At 37.4% G+C, this 21,417-nt stretch overlaps 1 protein-coding gene across 2 annotated transcripts in view; it reads right to left on the minus strand.

Moving 5' to 3' along the window:
- LOC126260185 (uncharacterized) overlaps positions 1-21,417 on the minus strand; it is a 424,295-nt gene that overhangs the window by 378,756 nt on the left and 24,122 nt on the right. For both annotated transcript variants that reach the window (XM_049957460.1, XM_049957459.1), the window contains exon 3: positions 7,693-7,848. In XM_049957460.1, coding sequence (XP_049813417.1) covers positions 7,693-7,848 — 156 coding nt within the window. The remainder of the gene's footprint in view (positions 1-7,692; positions 7,849-21,417) is intronic.

Below are 21,417 nucleotides of genomic sequence, written 5' to 3' on the forward strand. Positions count from 1 at the left end.
GGTCCATCTGTGCACAAAACATTCACAGTGTCACACTCAACAACTGAGTGGCCCAGTGGAAGGATGGCCCATCCCAAGCAAAAACAGAAAATGAGTTTTGCAAACAGCACTTATCCTGACTCCACACAAGATCTGTTTGTAGAATAGCATGCTTACATGTTTATCTTCAAGTAGGACTTGTTTTGTAGTGTGCAGCTCCAATGTTTCCACATGCAAGTGGAAGAATGACCCAATCCAACCTGGAGTACATGTCTGCACTGTTGTGGCAGCAAAATGAAGTTTCTGTTATTTTGGTAAAGCCTCCAGTATAGCTAATTTATCACATGTCAAAGCTAATATAAATAGTAACGTTGATAGCGGTAACAACTTCAAATTTTGCACGATAGCAGGAATATATTTCTGCTCTGCAAAGGTGACTCCTGCTTGGAAATTGTTAGCCAAAAACAAAGCCCTTGTTCCTAGATGGGCTAAAAAATGAAAATTATTGTTTTACAAACTTTAATGTGCTGGCCACTATTTGCTGAATTTTTAAGGAAAACAAAAACGTAAGTTTCTTGTGCCAGTGTGTACTTCCTTCCATGTAACACAAACATTGCTACAAAAGAGAAGAGAATACATATAGTAGATTCACTTGGAAAAGGAGTTGTATCTGTAAAAAGCCATCAAAATGAGGACTGTGATTTTACCGTAGTAAATAAAATGTTGTTATAAGAAGAGACTGTATTACATAGACAGCATAGTTACAATTTTACAGACATGAAATTACAGTGTATGCTAAACTTTCTTTCAGTGACAAATATATTGATGACAGAAATAGTCTGCAAAAAAATGAAAGGATAATATCCAGTGCCCAGTGTAGTGCAGCAATCAATGAGGTACTCGTGTCCATTGTCTGTTGCAATAGCCCATTAATGCCAGATTTCACCACACTGTCCTTCCAGATACATTCACTGTGGGTCTCACATTAATTTCTGTGGTTATTTCATATAGTGTTACTTATCTGTTAGCACTGACAACTCTATGCAAATCTGCTGCTCTCAGTCATTAAGTGAAGGCTGTCAGCCGCACACTGCCTGTGGTGAGAGGTAATGCCTGAAATTTAGTATTCTCAGCATGCATTGACACTGTGGATCTCAGAATATTAAATTCCCTAATGAATTCCAATATGGAATGTCCCATGCATCTAGCTCCAACTACCATTCCATGTTCAAAGTCTATTAATGCCTGTTGTGCATCCATAATCATGTCAAAAACTTTTTCACATGAATCACATGAATACAAATAACAGCTCCATCAATACACTGCTCTTTTATACCTTGTGTACGTGATATTACTGCCATCTTATATGTGCATGTTGCTATCCCGTGACTTTTTTCACCTCAGTGTATTTCTCCTATATATAAGAGGTTCTACAAAAATTTAAAAACAGAGATTGAAGGCACTACAAATTTTTTTTCTTAATCCAACATCAAGGTCACAATCTGGTTTGTCAATATAACCTCCCAAAAACAAACAATGCAAGTCCAAGATGGAATAATGATAGTGGCAGGTGGATCTCAGCACCCAAGGGCAGTGGCCATGTGTGTGTGACTTCCTGTTTTCTGAATGTGTGAGAGTTTTCTTGTTCTAAACAAGGACTTTGTGTGGTAGCTGAACTATTTCTATCATTCTCTTTCATTGTGTCTGTCTGCGACTAAACACCTTCTCTATGTATGTTCTCAAAAACAATAAGTTACACTGTTATCCTTAAGATAATCTTAAGATCACAATTAATGGATCAACCTAAAACATAAATTAATGATTTAATAATCAAAACTTTATTTGCTGTTTTATGTTAATTTTGAAATGGACTTGGAAACTGCTGTTAATGAAATATAGAAATTTTCTGGTTTTCATCCTACTACTGGCTTTATTTCATGTATGTTTGCTGTGTAATTATATTATAGGATGGGAGTCCTAAGAAACAAGTTTCATCTAACAAATCCTCACATGATATGACATTTGTCCATTTTAATGAGATATATTTGAAAGTTAACATAAACAATGAATACTTTGATTCTGAAATCTATTCACATAGTCTCTTGAACATTTTTAGGTAAAAATGATTGTTCAGTTTTGCAATAGTGTACCAGAGGATATTTCATGAAACTTACGTATCTGCGAAAAATTGGAATTTAATTTAATTAAAATAAACTCTGATTGGGATGGGCTCTCATTTCACTGAGCCACTCATACGCCAACTGAATATATGTAAGCTTGTTAATATCGAAAAGTTCTCAACAGGTGGTGACTTTACATAAAATTGATGTTATACAGAAACTTTTCCAGTACCAAATCTGTTAAACACTGACCAAATAGATTTCAAATGAATACACGTCAGAAGTATTTTGACTTAATTAAACACAATGTCAATGAGCATTTTTGACATTTCATACAGAAGATGAAATTTGGATTTGCCATTGTGGCGGTGTATCCACGTGTCTGCCACCACTAACACAGAGTTCATATTCAGTGCTACTGGTGAGAGACACAAATGAAAGTGCATTCTTTTCTTCCTGCCAATTCCACCACAGGTGATGTGGAGACAGCCACACATCAACAGCACAGCCTGCTCTCTCTTGCACCAATCGTGCTCATTGAAGGTTCTACTTGTCGACTAGTACTGTCCTGTAATTTTTGCTATAAGAAACTTAGTCTGCTTATTGGACCCGGCCTGGACTGCTTCTCCTCTCCTAATGTTCTCAAGTGCATGTGTCACTATCGTGTTCAGTCACTGCCACTGTATTTCTTGTGTATTTGGTTCTTGTAACAAAATTGTACATACTACAGTTTTTGGCTATGAGGTTGTTTTTGTATTCACATATGTTCTGTCAGCACAATGGATCCAACATTGGTTCCATTGAGACAACAGCAGCAGCAGCTTGAAATACAATAACAGCAGCTAGACTTGCTCTGTTAGTTGCAGCTTGTCACGATCCTTCTGCAACCGCCCAAGGTACACCTGCGTGCATCCCCAACTTTTCCACCATTCCAAGAGGTGAAGGAAGGCTGGGACTATTATGTATGGCATTTGCAGCAGCATTTTACATCATTTTGGACAGAGGACCCATCTTTGCAAAAATCCTTTTTCTTGTCTTGGATCAAGACCAAAACATTTAACTTGCTTTGGAAAGTTGCTCCATTAAGGTACCCAGTGGTATTGTCATTTTCTGAAATGTATGAGTCACTCAGTGCTTATTATCTAAAGCAAACCCATGTTGTGGCTTTTGGTATGGAGTTTCACCAGCATCAAAAGAAACTGGGCCAGTCCTACCTAGCACAGGCACTGAACCTCCTGGGTTTATGTCGGAAGTGCACATTAATTTATGATCACTGTAAACAGTCCTATGCCCATTTTCTGATGTTCAATGCTGTCATCTATTCTGTTCCAGACAGAGAGGTGCATCTGCGCATTCGCAGATGATACAGTTTGAGGATGTAATGGACATAGTGACAGAGTGTCTGGTTCCACAGCACAGGCATCATTCACTGACATCTTGTTCAAGCTGTTCACAATTAGACTGGGGCTTTTCCCAAGGCAGGTTCTCCTTGTGTCTCAATTGTTTTGAGCACAGGTCTGTAGTCACTGCCCGCACCAGAGGGGACAGGAAGCAGCTTATCATAAACACAACCACATGGTAGCTGTCTGTCATGGTTGCCTGTGATCAGTTCTTGGATGCACATGTGGGCTTTATGGAGGTAATTGGCATTAGGCGTTTGGTCAGTTATGGTGATCGAACAATTCCTGTTCGAGGCCAGTTCACAACTGACACTGAGTATCAGCATATTATACAGCCAGTCATGTTTTTTGCTGTAAACAGGGCAATGACCCAAACATTTTTGTTCTCAATTCATTTACAGTTTTTGGGTTTCCAAATTCAGGACCTGTACATCTCTGGCTCCATCCCATTCCAGGCATCTGTCACAAATTCAGGTCTCTGCTTTTGCCAGGACTGGGTGCTGCAAAAAAACTTTGAGACTGACATCACACTTAAACCAACAGCTGTTCCCAAGTTTTGCCCTGCTCAGCCTATTCTGATTGTTCTGCTGTTGGTTCTCACAGAAGAATTGGACATGTTGCAGAAATGGACATCGTTGAACCTGTTCCCTCTGCCCAATGGGCTATGTCTCGGGTTGTTATCGGAAATCCCATGGAGCACTTCATTTGTGTGAAATTGTGTGTAACAAAAGCTAAAAGGAAATCAGAGAAAGTAAAAATTGTTTAATCTGCACACAAAGTCATGGTGTGATGGTCACATACTACATTCATAAGGGCAAAACAATCACCAGGGAGTACTGTGCTTTCCTATTGCACAAATTGAAAGAAATTATGAACATTGAAAATCTATATCTTTCAAACAATGACATTCTCCTCCATCATCATAACACACTTTGAAAAATGTCCTGCAATTCAAATTACTTCCAAATTTGGATCTGGCTCTGGGCAATTAAGTTTTTTCTTTTTTCCAAAACTGTACAAATAGCTGTGTGGATGAACATCTGATTCCACTGATGAAGTTGTAGCCAAAATGGATAATTGTTTTACACAGTTTCACAAATCTTATTTTATGAAGGAATTAAAAAGTTGGAAAGTCAGTGCAATAAATGTAGAGATTTACATGGTTACATCTCCAAAGTTATTTGGTCATATCTATTCAACTGCTGTCAGCAGTGAGCTAATTTTGGAAACTTCCCATTTATTCTGTCTCAGGGAGATCCTGAACACATCCTGGTCTTCTTAAGTACTGTATGTACCACTTTCCTATCCTTACCTTGCCAAGAATAATCAGACAGCAAACAGCTCTGAAGTGGAACTGGCAAGTCTCAGTTATTTTACAGAGTCAGTAGTTTGCAATCCCATCGGGACCCTTCCCTAAGTCTACATGGTAATAGTTACACTCACTGATGATATGTCCAAGCACAAAAACAGATGTAAACTTCTTGATATAAAAACTACACATCTGACTGAGATCTTGCCTTCTATAGATAGCACCCTTAATGTTAAGGGTGTTGCCCATAAAAGGCAAAGGCCTGGGGTACGAGCCCCAGTATTAGCCTGATTTGGAAGTTTCACACCAGTGTGCATTCCATTGTACATTCAAAGATTCATTCTTTTAAAATGAAAATAAATGTCCGTTACAGGTGAACAGTGATTTCAACAGCTATGGCACAGGATGTTAACTCATTTTGTTTATATAAAGACATAATACTCCCAGCAAAAACACTAAATGAGTTATAGACTTTGTAAAATACACTTAAAGTTGTACTCCACATACACAGATGATTGTTGCAACCCCTGCCATAAAGATAGCAATGTCTCCGTGAAAATTGCTTATCAAAGATCAATCTGTAGTAATGCACTGCTGAAGCTCTGCTTGATGTGTTAGTCTGCATCACGTCAACTTCTTCCTGTGTGAGCTTGAAGAGAAATAATATTTAAATGTATAATGGATTTGGATTTCATACAAAGATGAGACAGTTAACATTTTGTGTGGACTGAATCACAAAGCTGTAAATCATTGTTATATTTGGACTTTAATATGCCTTGCCTATCTTTGTTCTATTATATGAGTACAGTTCTAAAATAAAGTTGAAACCATTTGAACATACCATGTGTGCTTCTTTGCATTTACATAGTTCGATTTATTTCAGTATTTATAAAGAACAGTGACAAGTAGTTTAGCATTCAAAATACCAATGTGACTTTCTAAACAAGGGTAAAACACAAAAATTCTTGCAAAAGTGTGGAACTTAGCCCAGGTCCTCCCAACGCCCAAAAAAATAGGGAGGGATGAAATCTTTTTAAGGTTCCTCTGCCAACTTGCACCCTCAGCGTAAATGAGGGTGGACTGGGACTAACAGACTTGCATGCAAAATGTGCACCACTCCTCATCAACAGAACTAAGTGTATAATATAAAAGGGACCACACACACGAACTGCTGTATTGTTTTACAAATATCACCCGACATCAGAGCTAGCAACGATTTATATTGTCAGTATCACACACTCATTACAATTTGTCTAAAATTATTAGCTCAATAAAAGCTACATATCAACAGATGTCCTAAAACAAGGAAAAGATCGTAATGTGGCCATACTTCTCAAAAGAATACTAATTCCTAATACATGGGAGCTATGACTACCGCAGCTCAGCTGGAAAATCATGTGGGAAAATAATATCAGAAAGTGCCAGATCGACTTGGTGCAAAATGATAAACTGGACAATACAGACCAACTCCAAGCTTTACTCCATCCAGTTAAAACTTTCAGCCGCATGTGGAAATTGTAATTCGGAGGAAGGAATTGTACACTGTTTTAAGTGCCCGAAATTTGCCGACGTATGGCACACAGCAAGGGACACGATTCGGCGGATCAATAGAATGGACATACGTAACTTACAGGTGTCTACTGTCATGATACCCCAATGTAAATCGCTTGCCAAAGCAAAGTGACACGCAACAACGTGAATCATGGCGCACACATTTCATATAATTTTTGGACTTAAATTAATGGATAACATACAGCACCTGGCATACTTATGGGATAAATATGAGAAAATAACTCATCATTCTAAATACAGGCTTCCGTACATGAATTTTCTCAAGAACTCAATAGACAATTTCTTGCAGATTTCTGTTCAAAAGACTGAAATGTGAAAGTATTGCAATGTACATAACTATGTTTCAAATGAGTTTGTTTTCTGTTATTACGTGAGGAAAAAAAACACTTATATTTTAGCTGACTTGGTTACAATTGTGTCACTAATGCTGTCGAATTTTATGTATGCTGTTTACACTGTACCTCAAAATATATTTTCAAGATCTCTCACCAAAGTGCCTGATCTTTAAGTGTGTACACACCTGTCCTAGAACATCACACACATTTAATTCCAAATAAAACACAATGAATAACCATGAAGCCTATCTTGGCACTTCATTTTGTGCACATTCTGAATCTTGTATGGATACCAGTGTAATACATGGCATAAAATATTTTGAGCTGGTGACCAGGGAGAGACAATTCCCAGGACACAGCTTGAGAAATGGCTGCAGAATTTGGGACATGTGCTTCTTATATGAATGGGACAGGAAGAAACCCTAATACCTGGTACAATGGGACATACCATCTGCCATGCACTGCATGGTGGTTTGAAGAGTATGAATGTAGATGTAGATTGATAAAAATGCAAAATAAAAATTACAGTTTAATTTTTGTTTGTGTATGAAGTAGATGAGTTTCATTGATTGTCACCATTCTGCAGGTTTTATTTTTCAGTAGCAGGTGAAGAACCCTAGATTTTGAAATCTACCCTGAAAGACTTTCTCATGACACACTACTTTTATTCTGTATAGAAGATCCTTGCAGTAGTTTACAAAACTGCATTGTAACATGTTATTTATTATATCTACTATTGTCAATTTTTGTTTTATTTCTTTATTTTTCACAGTCTTCTTTTCTGGTTTTGAATTTTGGTTTCAGCTTTTTGTGAATCATACAGTGGCTCATTTCCTGATCAAATAGTTTTGGCTTGCAGACTCACAGAGAAGCAGAAAAATAAAAATAAACTTTCCACCTGACATTTTCAGTTTTTTGTATTCCTGTCCGTACATAACCTGCCTGTACACAAAAAAGGGAATTGATGAAGCACTCACCTCTTTAGTTGACATTCGGTATGCCATTGCAATAACAGCAAGGCTCTTTAACTTCTTTTGAGCTTCCATGCATTTTGTGTATAAACTATGCCAGGATAACAAAACGGCAGCACAGTTGTAACACACAGAATGTGGCATGTCAGTATCTTCAAAGAGCTGAAACCAATGCGAGAAATAAATACCTGGCAGCTCAGATAAATCTCATTAACTTTCACTGCTTGTTTTCAGTACACTTTACATAGTATGTACTTACCTAGGACATTGCAACCACTGTTAACTGAAGGACATTGTGGCTATTGGAACCAGGTGGTTTCTTCATTTACAAACTGATTAAGGATATGAAACTGATGTAAGATGTGAGACTATTCAAGAATTACCATTGACAAACAATAAATAAATATCTTGGTATTTGTCTTCCTAAAGTAAAATTAATAAAATCAGTTTTACAGAAGATAACATACATTTTTACCTATGTTTCAAACTATTTAATTTACACAACATGGGTTTCAGACTGAGATGTCATTTTAGTAAGTTTACTAAACAATTGGCTTTCAATTGGAAAATTAGGTTATGTGAAATATAAGCAACAAAGTTTAATTTCTTGTGTAAAAATTACAACCTTCCACCATGATCCCATAGCCAAGTCTATTCACACGATGATAAAATTATTATGGGTTTCCTCTCAAGTTGCTTTGCCATTTTTATCTTAATTGTGTTTTCAACTGATTTTACTGTGTACTCATAGAAATACAATGTTTCTTGGTTTCTAAAAAGAATTTGACACAGCAATGGTTATTATCAAAACCTTTAACTAGATTGGATTTCTCGATCAGGTGGACTCTGCACATTATGGTGGATGGAGAACCATTGATAGATGTAAGAGCAACTCAGGAAAGTGTGTTGTGACCAGTGATATTAATGTTGTATATTAATAAAAGATTACAAAATGGTTCAAATATTGTCAATGTTCGTTAAATGTTCAGAATGTAAAACTGCACAGTTGAAAATATTTAGAAATGCGATACAGTCTAAGTGAATAACATTGGACTCAGTCAAGTAACAAAATACTCAGATGTAACCAGTTTGCTGGGATATGGAATAGAATGATGACATAGTCTATGTCATATTTAAAGCAGGTTGCAGACTTTGGTTCACTGGTACGATACTGGCTGAGGTCAGCCTACAAAGGAATATGCTTACAAAATAATTGTGTGGCCTATCCTACAATAATGCTCAAGTGCACCAAATGGACTAGCTGGGACACTGACTGTACATAAAGAAGGGCTGCACAAATTGTGATAGGTTTGTGTGACCCACAAGAGAGTGCTATGAAAACACTGAAAAACATGAGTTGGCAGATAGCAGATGCTCGAAGACAGGTGCCGGTTATCCTGTGAAAACACATTTATTAAATTTTGGGCACCAGAACTAAGAGAGGAATCTAGGAATAATCTACGGCCTCCTGCATTTCACTCCCATTGGGCCCACAAAGATGGTATCACACTAATTATTGTGCACACTGACGCATTCTGTACACAAATGGCATGAGAAGAAGCAGAAGTATGCAGTACAACAGAAGTACCTGCTGTTGTGTTCTTCATAGTGGTTTGCAGAATACAGATTTAGATGCATATGTAGAACCCACCTGAATCTTTTGTAAAATGAAAGAACTACTGGTTCCGAAACCTAGTGTTCGGTCTGGTATTGTATATATCTGCCAGTCTGCTACCATTTCACAGGTAGTACCTTTTTCTATCCTTGTTTGGCTGTATATTCACTTTAGAAATCCTTTTATTTACAGATTTGGAATCAAGCAAAATACAAGTGACATGAAGAATGAGTTACAGAAGTACTGTAGATCATACAACATGAGTGACAGGATATAAGCACTGCAAAAATCCTGTTAGGGGTAATGCACCAACTGTAACTTTAGTATTTATTCAGCAGAAATGGACAGTAAGAATATTGTGTAAAGAAGATAACCACACATCTTGCAAAGGCCTCTTTAAGGTTCTCAGAATTCTTATGCCCACTTCCCAATACATTTATGATTTGATTACATATTCATGGTGTTGTCCAAAGAGCGAGGTGACCAAGCGAGGTCAATGCCTCATGTTGCAACCACAAGAAAAGGTAGTCACTTTGAACTGCATCGATGAATGATTGACACCTGCTTAGCCATGCCCAGAAATGTTCACTATGACACTACAACGGATCTTCTACTTATGGCCGAGCACAATACTGCGCTGCTCTTTCTGCAATTATCGAGTAAGACAACAACATGTGTGATCAGTGCATTAAGCAGAACACTGTGTGAAAGTTATTGTCAAACGTACTCTGAGTGACACACTCGCATCTTGTCCATATCAAGTGATACATTAATGTTCCGAGACAGTTGTAAATATTGGTGACATTCCTGTGGAAACTAATTGTACAAACTTATATAATTCTTCTTATCTATGTTGTAATAATGCAAACTAATATTTTATGTGTTATAGTATCCTCTCATCTCCTCCTGGAGCAAAGTAAAGAACCCACCATTGTGGGTATGAATTTACAACACTACTCCCTCTTATGCCCACCCCCTCACCCTTGCCTCCCCTCATCCTGACTATAGATGGGCCCTCTCACCCTGGGGTCTGACTGACCTGCACTTTATTTTAACCTTTTCCTCTCTCCTCCCCAATGAAGGAACTATTAGTTCTGAAAGCCAGGCAGGTTGTTCCTATGGCTTGTGGTGGCACTATGCGCTTTCTCTCCTGACTGCAACTACTACCTAGTAACTCCATTTCTGTCCTCTCAACTGAATTTTCTTTTGATGTAATTAACTGCTGTTCTGTAAATACTGGGTCACATTTACGGACATTACTGCTCGTCGTGTAACTTTGTGACACACACTCCTATTTGCCAAGTGGCTAAAGAGAACTTTTCAATCCCTGACACTAAATATTCAGATAATTTGTAGAATGAGTGGCGAAAGATGTACTGTTTTAATTTTCTTTCAAAGGACAAGGGGATTCCCAATCTGTCGCTTTACATCAGATGAGAGCTTGTTGAATGCCTTCCTGCTGGAATACGTAATGATTCCCTGAACCTTGGATGAGGGGGAAAGTCTACAAGAAAATTATCTTTATGTCATGTATTGTGACTGTGGAAATTACAGTTCAGCAGAAACTGACTCTTCACTGATGGCAACAAAAACCATTAAACAATACAGCTACAGGGAAGTGGCTGTAGGAAGTCCAACATGCTTAAATAATAATAATAATAATAATAATAATAATAAAGAGGCTTCTACGAGAGGTATGGCCACTTACTTCACTTAGTATTCCTATTGCTCACTTTTTCTGAAGAATCACTTTATTTATTTTAGGTGCACTGCCTGTGAAGGTAACTCCATAAGGCAACAGGGACTGAGAATATGCAAAAGAAGCCAATACTTTAGGCCAACAAGATACGAGATCCTTATAAGGGCATAACACACTCAACTGTGCTTCTCGCTTAGTTTATCTGTGTGTTGAGTCCACTTTAAATTGTCATCCAGTGGTACCCAACGAATTTCACGCTTTGTACTCCATTCAGAACATTGCAGTTAATGTCTGATTCTGGTGCTAACAAGTTGCTTTGTTTGAAGTTGGGTAACACAAGCCTTTGTGCTATTAAAACTCAAGCTGTTAGCTGCGAACCAGTCGTAGGCCTGTTTGGCTATAATCTGAGCTGTGCCTGTTGGTGTTGAGTTTGGGCCCTTGATTAGTATGTCTGTGTCATCAGCAAACATTACAGTTCTTGAACTGCCCTTTAAAGGAATTAGAAGATCACATATGTAGGTTAGAAATGAGAGTGGACTCTGTACCAATACCTGTGGCATTCCACACATTATGTTCCCCCATGCTGTGGTTATTTTGTGCCCAAGATACAGTCTGTTAATAAGACCCTCTGCTTTCTGTTATGGATGTGTGACTATGTCCAAGCAAGAGGGATATCATTAATGTCACAGCGATTTATGTTGTTAAGTAGAATTTTCCATTCCACACAATTGAAGGCTTTCACGAGGTCACAGAATATACTGACAGGATAATTTCTCTTGGTTAGCTCTACTAGCAGTTCATTTATGATATGTCGTATTGCTTTCTATGTGAAGAATCCTTTATAACAGCCAAACTGAGAGATGGTTAACACGTTCTAGTCAGGTTAAATGAGTCAGTTATCATAGGCCACTCTCTCTAATACATTTCAAAGGCTGGAATGAGCAATATTGGTCTGTAGGTAGATATGGTTTGCTTTTCTGCAGTATTGTAGATGGGTATTACTACAGACTATTTAAGTTCATTAGGAAGTATCCCAGAGTTATTGATTAACTATAAAGCTAGCTTAGCAGTAATCCTATCTGAGTCATCTTGAGATGTTAATATACTACTAAAAATACCATCACAGCCAGCAGAATTACTTAAGCTTAAAGCTTGTATTTTTGAAACTGATGTCTGTATGGTGTCTACACAAGTAAATTTAACACATCTGTATTTGATTGCTTATTACTGGGTCCAGTTTTTTCAGCTACTGTGAGGAAGTAATCACTGAATTTGGTAGCTAATTATTTGAAAGTGTCACCATTCCTGCCTAGGGTATCAATTTCAATGGGATGACGGGGTTTCCTTGTTTCATTATTTAACAATGTTCCTAATATTTCTTTTTCTGTGATTGTTTGTTCATTTATTTATCTATTTTTTGCATTAGTACACAAGGTTTTTTTTAAATTTTTTATTTATTTTATTTTTATTATTATTATTATTTTTTAAGTTATGGCAGAGTGGAGAATTCAGTAATACTGGTGGTAATGGAGTTTCAAATCTCAACTATTGGTACTACTTGCTCTCTGAATCACGTAGAATTTCCTCTTCTTAGCACAAGATACTTTAATTCCCCAGAATTATCCACACAATTTTCTTGCTTTAGGTTAACTTTACCTCTATTTGTTTAAGTGGAAAACATACCCCAAAGTGCTGTAGGAATACATTTAAGAAAAAGTTAAACATTCCATCAGCAATGTCTACTTTATAAATTCCTCCACAACAGTCTTCACACAGTTTCTCTCTAAACACTGTGATCGAGTCATAATTTATGATTCTGCAATATGACACTTTTTTCTGTGGTCTGTATCTAACTGGAAAGTAAATTTTATTGTTAACATTTGACCATCATGGTCACATAACTCACTGACTATCGGTTTTGTGGCTAAATCACGGCAGGTTGTTGAGTCTAAAAATACTGTCAAGAGGTGTTGCATCATGCCTTCCAGCCCTAACAGGGAATTGTACTGTAGAACATAGTCCAAAGATGGGCATCAACAACTCCAGAAATCAACACTGAAGACTCCACAAAATATGATTCTACAATTTAAGTCTGCGTCATTTGTTCAAATTGTTGCCAGCTGCTTTATGAAGCTTAAGATACTTATTGGTGGTTGCCTGTAAACTACTATTACTACAATTGTGTGTGTTTCCTGGTCCATTAATGTGGTGCAACATTTGAAAAGCGGTCCAACTCAACATTTGTTAAGCTGGAGAGCCTGGGACTTAACTCCATCTTTTGCAAATATGCCCACTCCCTCTTTCTTTTTATTGGTTGTAGAATAGTGTGATATCAAATTGTATCTGTTCAGTTTCAGTGACATCCGTATAATATTAACAGAATCTTCCGTCGGTTCTTGGTAGAACAACATTATAATAATAAATGAAAAGCACCAGTTTGCTTTTGTTCTACAATATTATTTTTATTGCTAACCGGTTTTCGGCTTTCTGCTTACAAGGCCATCTTCAGACATTTACTGAGTATTATCACAAAAAAAAAAAAAAAAAAAAAAAAAAAAAAAAAAAAAAAAAAAAGAAAGAAAGAAAAGAAAAAAAAACTGGATGTTATGAAAGTTGATATTGAATATGCCTCAACGAAAGACACCACTGCAAAATATATAGTTGCCCCAATGCACTAAAGAACGAAACCAAATTCGTGTGTAACGTCCCATGCTCTATTGACTTTCACACCCTCAAGTCCTTAAAACAGAAATTACAACACCAAGGTATCGTTGCCACAAAATCTGATAAAGGCAACAGTATTGTGCTTTTGAACAAATGTGATTATGTGGATAAAGTTAATGATTTTCTGAATACCACAGGCTTCCAAGTCCTTCCTAAAGACCCTACTAAATTGTTCAAAGAGGATGTTAAATATGCAATCATTTCATGCAAAAGCTTATTCTCTGAATTTGAAGTAAAACTGTTAAATAATATGAACCCATTGCCTCCTAGAATGTACGGGCTTCCTAAACTGCATAAACAAGATGTGCCTATTCGTCCAGTTGTATCATCATTCACTGCTCCATCTTACAAACTAGCCAGTAAACTTGATGTCCTAATTAAGAGCAAGACTAAATTCAAAGCAAAGCATGGTATTTCAAACTCTGTGGACCTGGTAAACAAGTTAAAAGGTATATCTGTCTCACACAGTGATAAATTAGTATCCTTTGATGTCAGCAGTTTGTTTTCTAACATACCAGTAGTAGAATGTATTGACATTTTGACAGAGCTGATGCACAAGTCTAATGTCAATCCTGTGGAATTGAATGACTTGAGACTGGCCACACAGACCTGCCTTGTACAGAACTATTTCCAGTTCCAAGGAACTCTTTATAAACAATTAGATGGCTTAGCTATGGGCTCCCCTCTTAGTCCACTGCTGGCTGAAATATTTATGGACCATTTTGAACAATTTTTTTTAAAAACAGAACCTTTGAGTGCAAACATCAAATACTGGTTTAGATATGTAGATGATGTCCTGTGTATGTGGACTGGTACTACAAGACAACTCAACACATTCTTGAAAAACCTAAACAGTCAACATAAAAATATCCAGTTCACTATGGAAATTGGCAACAAATCCATAAACTTCTTAGATCTCACCATTGACATCAGTACACACACACATTGTTTCAAAATTTACAGAAAAACAACAACTACAGACACAGTAATACCTTCTTGCTCACAACACCCCATAACTCACAAACATGCAGCTTTCCACTCAATGGTACACCGTCTCATATCTATCCCCATGTCCATAGATGATTTTAAAACAGAGTTAGATACAATAAAATTTATTGCCTCAGCCAATGGCTAAAATCCAGTTCTTATTGACCACATCTTGCACAGGAAACAAAAACAGAAAATTATACCCCTCCTCTATGCCCCACCTGCTTCCCCATCCACTGTCAGCAAAAAATGGTGTATTCTACCATTTCTAGGTCAGGTATCACAGACTGTAGCCAAAGCACTGAAATCCTGCAAGTATAGGGTTTCCTACTATGTCAGGAACACTACAGCCCAGTGTGTTTTTAATAGCAAAGACAAGATCCAGTTATTAGCCAACAGTGGGGTATACAAAATCACCTGTTCTGATTGTGACAAATTTTACATTGGTCAGTCAGGCAGAGACATATCAACTAGGCTGGCTGAACATGAACGCAGCTGGAGGTTGCAGAATTCAGACTCTGCATTTGCTGAGCATGTACTGAGTGAGGGTCACAACTACCAGCCAGTGTCCCATGTACTTCACTTAGCAAACAAAGGCCATAAACTCAACCTGCTGGAAGCCCTGCAAATTAACAAACATCTTGCTCACAGTCCAGATCTCATCCTAAATGACCAGACACAACTCAACACTTCCCCTCTCCTAAACTTCATATAATCATCTTTGTTGTTCATTACTTCCCACACTCTCTCTTCCTACATATCTTCATTTTCCTGTAGTCATTAAGTTGTTTTATTTGTTGCAGTTGTCTTTGTATTCCACATATGCTGTAGTTTCAATAGTTAAGGGTTTGCTTTTAACTTGTACTTGTATTACTGTCCATGTTTGACTCCCCTTGTAGTTGTCTCATCAAATACTGTTCATATTTTACTGTGCTCATTTATTTAATGTAAACTGGTATACAGCCACTGCTTTGATTATAGTGTTAATGTTAAAATGCAGTACCACCACACTCTCAAACTGTTGGTTCCCTCAATCACCTCAATTTTCCTGCATTTACTAATTTCTGTTTATCTTATTGATATTGTTTAAGTTCCTCGTGTACTCTGTATTTACATTGACAACTGTCTCTTCTTTTTTAATTGTTTGTGTATCACTCTCCATGTTTCATACCTCTTGATGCAGCCTTGTCTAGTACTAATTTTATCTTATTTCATTAGTTTTGTTTATTAATAGAAACTGTTATGTAGGCATGCTATTCCTATTTTGTGCTAAAGGTTTTCCTGTCAACTCCATTTTTATTTATGTACTGTTCAGTTTTTACTATTTCATTACAAAGATGTTACTCACTGTATGTTTCTACTTCACTCTAGATGTGTTACTTCTCTTCCAATGTTGTCTGCTAACATTTAACTTCTTTGGTGATAATACTCAGTAAATGTCTGAAGATGGCCTTGTAAGCCGAAAACCGGTTAGCAATAAAAATAACATTGTAGAACAAAAGCAAACTGGTGCTTTTCATTTATTACATCCATATAATGTTCTGGCATGCACAAGTCTCTTGAAATCCCACCTACCCTTCCATATTCCTGTATGGATGTGAGAAGATCATCCATATTATTTATGAGGCTTCTGATGTTTTGATGAAAGACACTAAATGAACTTTCTTTAACACCCTTGGCTTTGTCCAAGCTCCACTCTTTTGTTGTACCGTTTATCTGTTTCAACTGTAGTCATATTTATTCTGCAGCTCAATCTTTCAGATAAGTTTGCCCTATACAACGCATGGAGAACACAATGATAACCACCAGGAGAGGGTGGATACTGCTTCAACAGAGTGGATTAGACATGGTAGCAGCCTCTTGCTAGAAAAATTCAAATGCAAACCATGGTGTGTATTGAGTATTACACCACCGAGTGAAAGTCGATATAACAAGCCCATCCATATGTGAATGTCCCTCACATCTCAGCCAAGTTCCAAGCTATACATTAACATGTTCCACAAAAATCTTCATCCAGAGCTCAAAGAATGACATGCTCTTCACACTAGTGTGAAGAGAGGTACTGTATACGCAAACGCTGGGCACCTCCGGAATGCTCAGGTGGCATGAGTTTCCTGTGATAATGAATGCTATTTAGAGTATCTACTATTTGGACAGTTATGTATGTTGCTGATAACCCATGACGTGCTATAGCACATTATGTACTGTTCATACAATAAAAAACTCCAAATCTTGTGCTGTAAAATGACTCCCAACTGTCAATGCTGTAGGCTGCAAGTACAGATAATTAACACAAATGGATAAAAGAAATTTGACACATTACAAATTTCAATGACTTTTTTATATGAAATAAGTGGAAATTCAGCATACATTATAGTTGTCACAGTGGATAAGTTGTAACTTTGATGGTACAGTGAGCTCGTTTTAATCAAAACTGTTTTAAATAGTTAATGTTTTGAGAAACTGAGGATGGAAAAATCAAATAGATTTCTGGTATGCATTCCCTGATTCATATTTCAGTATGATAATGCTTTCGTGGCTTTCAATTGCTTTTCTCAAAGAATAACATAGCATTGTCTTCTTCTCTGACTTTTTAGTTGGCACAGGTTCTCAGATTCTGCAAATTCCCCAACTTTTGTCTGTGTTTCTGCCTTTTCTTATAGATAATTTCTCAGAGTGGCAACAAGCAGCCTGTGATCACTATTCAAACTCCCCCCCCCCCTCCCCTCCCCCTGCAGGAAAGCCTTTCAAACCCATAATATGAGTCTAGGCTTCTTTACCAGAGATGCTATGATCAATCAGAAACTCATGCACTTTGCTCAGACTTCAAAAGCACTTGCAGATTTTTAAGGCAAAACAATTTGGAACATTATTAAATTACAAACAAACAAAATTAGCAAACCAAATGAAACTGAACCACCACAAAATATATCTAGCAGTAGTGGTGAAACTTTTGAGTCATTGTCTAGCAGATTCAATTATTACTGCCTCTCACAATGGCAGAATGCACTGTACCCGCTAATGAAGAACCACATGCAGATGCATTATGTCTAGTTGCAAAGACACTGTGACCACACATACGCCAGCTGCTGTGGCCGAGCAGTTCTAGGTGCTTCAGTCTGGAACCGTGCGCCTGCTACGGTTGCAGGTTTGAATCCTGCCTCGGGCATGGATGTGTGTGATGTCCTTAGGATAGTTAGGTTTAAGCAGTTTCTAAGTCTAGGGGACTGATGACCTCGGATGTTAAGTCCCATGGTGCTTAGAGCCATTTGAGCAACCACACATACAGGGAGATTTAGTTAATTACAAGTTTTGTTTTGGTGCATTTGCAGCTGCAGAAATACATTTACAGTGATTGTCAGTTAATGATAACAGTCAAGAGTTCCGAGCAAAACACAGCTACGTACTTATAGTATGTAAATAATAGGCAGTATTTTCTAAAGTACTATTTATATAGAGCACTGTGAACTTTTCATCATGTTAGAGGACAAAAATAATAAACTGCTTCTCATATTTTGGAAGTTTGCCCACTTTGTACTTGTTTGCTGAATACAACTTAATCTCATCTTAGTCTGTTGTAATAGCACTTGAATCGCATATAAGAAACATCATCTTGTGGAAGATATTTACTAATCAATATTAAGCTAATTCAATCTCTTATATTCCATATACGAGCTTCTTCCATAACTTGTGTCCCAGTATCGTAAATCAGTCTTCCTTTTGTTTAATGAAACTACATAAAATCATGTAATCTTAAGCAGCTAGCACAAAAATTCTTTACAGAAATTAATAAATAAATAAAAATCATCACAATGGACAAGAGTGCAAACTGCTGCACAGTCATGAGAAGTGGTCAACGGTGTGGAGACTGACTACTCTGTTTTCATGTTGGGTACTGTGAGGCAACCTGCTTGTATGGAGAAATGGCTAACCTTTGGCACTGTGGTACTCGTCCCCATCACTCCACGATTATGGAGAAAGAGCAGCTGATCATAACACTCAGGTCTGGTGGTAGCACACCTGAGAGCAGCAACTGGCTGCAGTAAAATTAGGAACTGTGTACATGATTGGACTTTAGTGTAACCTGGCAGAAGTTCAACAGATGCTGCAAGTCTACTAGCTTCAGTCTAGTGTCTCCAACAGCTTCACTGCTCTGGGGACTGTAGACAAAAATGTGCAGAAAACCCAAGGAGTTGAGGGTCACTCTGACAAGACTGGGAAAAAAGTGCAAGCTAAGGTTAGTAGTTGTCAGATGGCTAAAAGGACCAAGAAGGTCCTTTGGCTGTGGAGTACTCATTGGAGAGGCATGTCTGAACTTGTACAGAACTCCCTATGCAGTAAATGGCAGGTAACTAGCATTTTTAAGCCAAGTACAGGGGTCAGTGGTGTCATCTGTGATTTAGGCTCTCTGGGGAACGGTGCAGGTAACAGTTTGGAGCATAACCTCTACTGTGCACTTGAGGATATCAAGAGGCAGCTTTGCAGGGAATGCTTCTCACACAGATGTGAAGATTTTGTCACTCTTTGTGTGATGAGACAAACCCTCAATGGAGTGTTCCACTGAATGTGTAAATGAAGAGCTTCATGATTCACTGAACAGGTTGGAGCCATTACACACAGGTGTGACTCATGCGTAGCCCCTCACACAGTCACACCACACATTGCATGGTCTACATCTGAATGTTTTCAGTAACAGCTTACTTCCACAACTTACTTCCACAAGCATTCAGTGCAGTCACAATACTCTCAGTCCATTCCCTGCGATTTGCAATATTTTCACTGGATTTAAGGTTAATGTATTCAAAAAACAGAGCAGCCAGATAACTATAGACATAAATGTAACAAGAAGTACAAAACAGTAGAAAGGATAACAATCATAATACATTTGGACTTTTCCATCAAAACAGCAGGAGCTCATCCATGAGAAAAATGAGCTTTTCATGTCAGGAGACCGAAAAAGCTAAAAGTAATCAATAACTGTGCTATGCATAACAGATCATCATCCAAAAGTCACAGAGATTGAACGATACGTTTCACAGATCCCAAATGAAATTCCCCTCATGGATGTGGAATAAGTAAAAACTCTTCAACATATTTTTGTTGAAAAGGTAATAAACTTGTCACATAATGTGTAAATGTCAGTACACTGAGGTGCAAATGATAGTTCTTAGGCTATTGTAGCCACATGTCATCAGAAAGAAAAGTCAGTTAGTTGGTAATTTGTATGTTCTGTGGATCATAATTTACAACACTTATTTGCACTGACTACATTACTGCACTGAAGAAGTACAGATGATTTTACATATCATATCACTATCATTATTTGGTATTATTAATAATGTATACACATCGGTTGATTATACAAACAAATTTATCTATGGAGTAGAAGGAATTGGGCAGCAATAAATTATTTATTTCCCTTTTAGACTGAACTACATTAGTAGTTAGACTTTTTATGGATGCTGGCAAGATACTGAAAATATGTGTTCTGTTATAATGGACACCTTTTTGACCCAAGTAAGTGACAAAATCTTTATGAATATTATTCTAATGTCTAGTGTTGAGCCCATAAACTGAGCAGTTAGCTTGAAAAAGAGATATATCATTCATGATAAATTCGACTAAGGAATAAACATATTAGGAAGCAGACACGTTAGTATCCCCAATTCCTCGAACAGACCTCTGCAGGGCATCCTTCAGTTCACACCACAAACAATTCATATTTAGTCAGAAAAATTAAGCTCAGCTTATGTTTTGGTACTTCAGCAGTTCCATGATATACTGTTCCCAGCAGAATTTATTATTTATTATTATTATTATTATTATTATTATTTAAGTCCAGAATTTATTATTTAAGTCCAGAATTTATTATTTAAGTCCAACTTAACACTGTCAACCTCTTCAACTGTTTGTTGTCATATTTTAGGCATAGGTTTGCTATAATTATTAGACTGAAAATGAATTAAATACTGATGTAATGTTGTTCTGTACATTGCGCTCAGTCAGGAATATCTGCACTTATTTGTACTAGGTGCACCCAGACTTTACCAGTACACAGACAGCTTGAGATTGGTCTGTGCAGAGTTACATATGATGTAATGTTGTTCTGTACATTGCGCTCAGTCAGGAATATCTGCACTTATTTGTACTAGGTGCACCCAGACTTTACCAGTACACAGACAGCTTGAGATTGGTCTGTGCAGAGTTACATATATGCTTTGAAATACTGCATAAAACTGGCTTCTGAGTAGCACAGGAGGAGTTAGCAGTGGCTTTTTTTCAAAGAAGCTGTTCTTCTCCTAATCTACAAGTAATTACCATAATTATCAGTCTGAACGATTAGCACTCGTCATGCCTGGATGTCAGTATGCTTTACAGACGTAGCCAGCAGGGGTCACTTCTCACTGTTAAGACTCTGGCTTGACTCAGTCCACATCCATGAAGACTCTCCTTCACAATGGAATTGAGGGTATGTGATGTGTGAGTGAACATACTATATCCAGAGTGACCTTAAGGGGCTCCGGAACGCCCTATACTTGCAATGTTAAAATAACGCTTATAAATTACATCTTTCCTCATAAAGTATTTGAGGTAGGAAGTTGAACTTTTTACAGATTATTTATTGGAATATGGGCTACAACTTAACACAGGGATTTTACAAAATTTTAGTTCAGTTATTAAAGATGATTTTTTTTTCAATTGTAAT

This window comes from Schistocerca nitens, chromosome 5 (genome assembly GCF_023898315.1).
Source record: "Schistocerca nitens isolate TAMUIC-IGC-003100 chromosome 5, iqSchNite1.1, whole genome shotgun sequence".
In the NCBI taxonomy this organism is placed as follows: Eukaryota; Metazoa; Arthropoda; class Insecta; order Orthoptera; family Acrididae; genus Schistocerca; species Schistocerca nitens.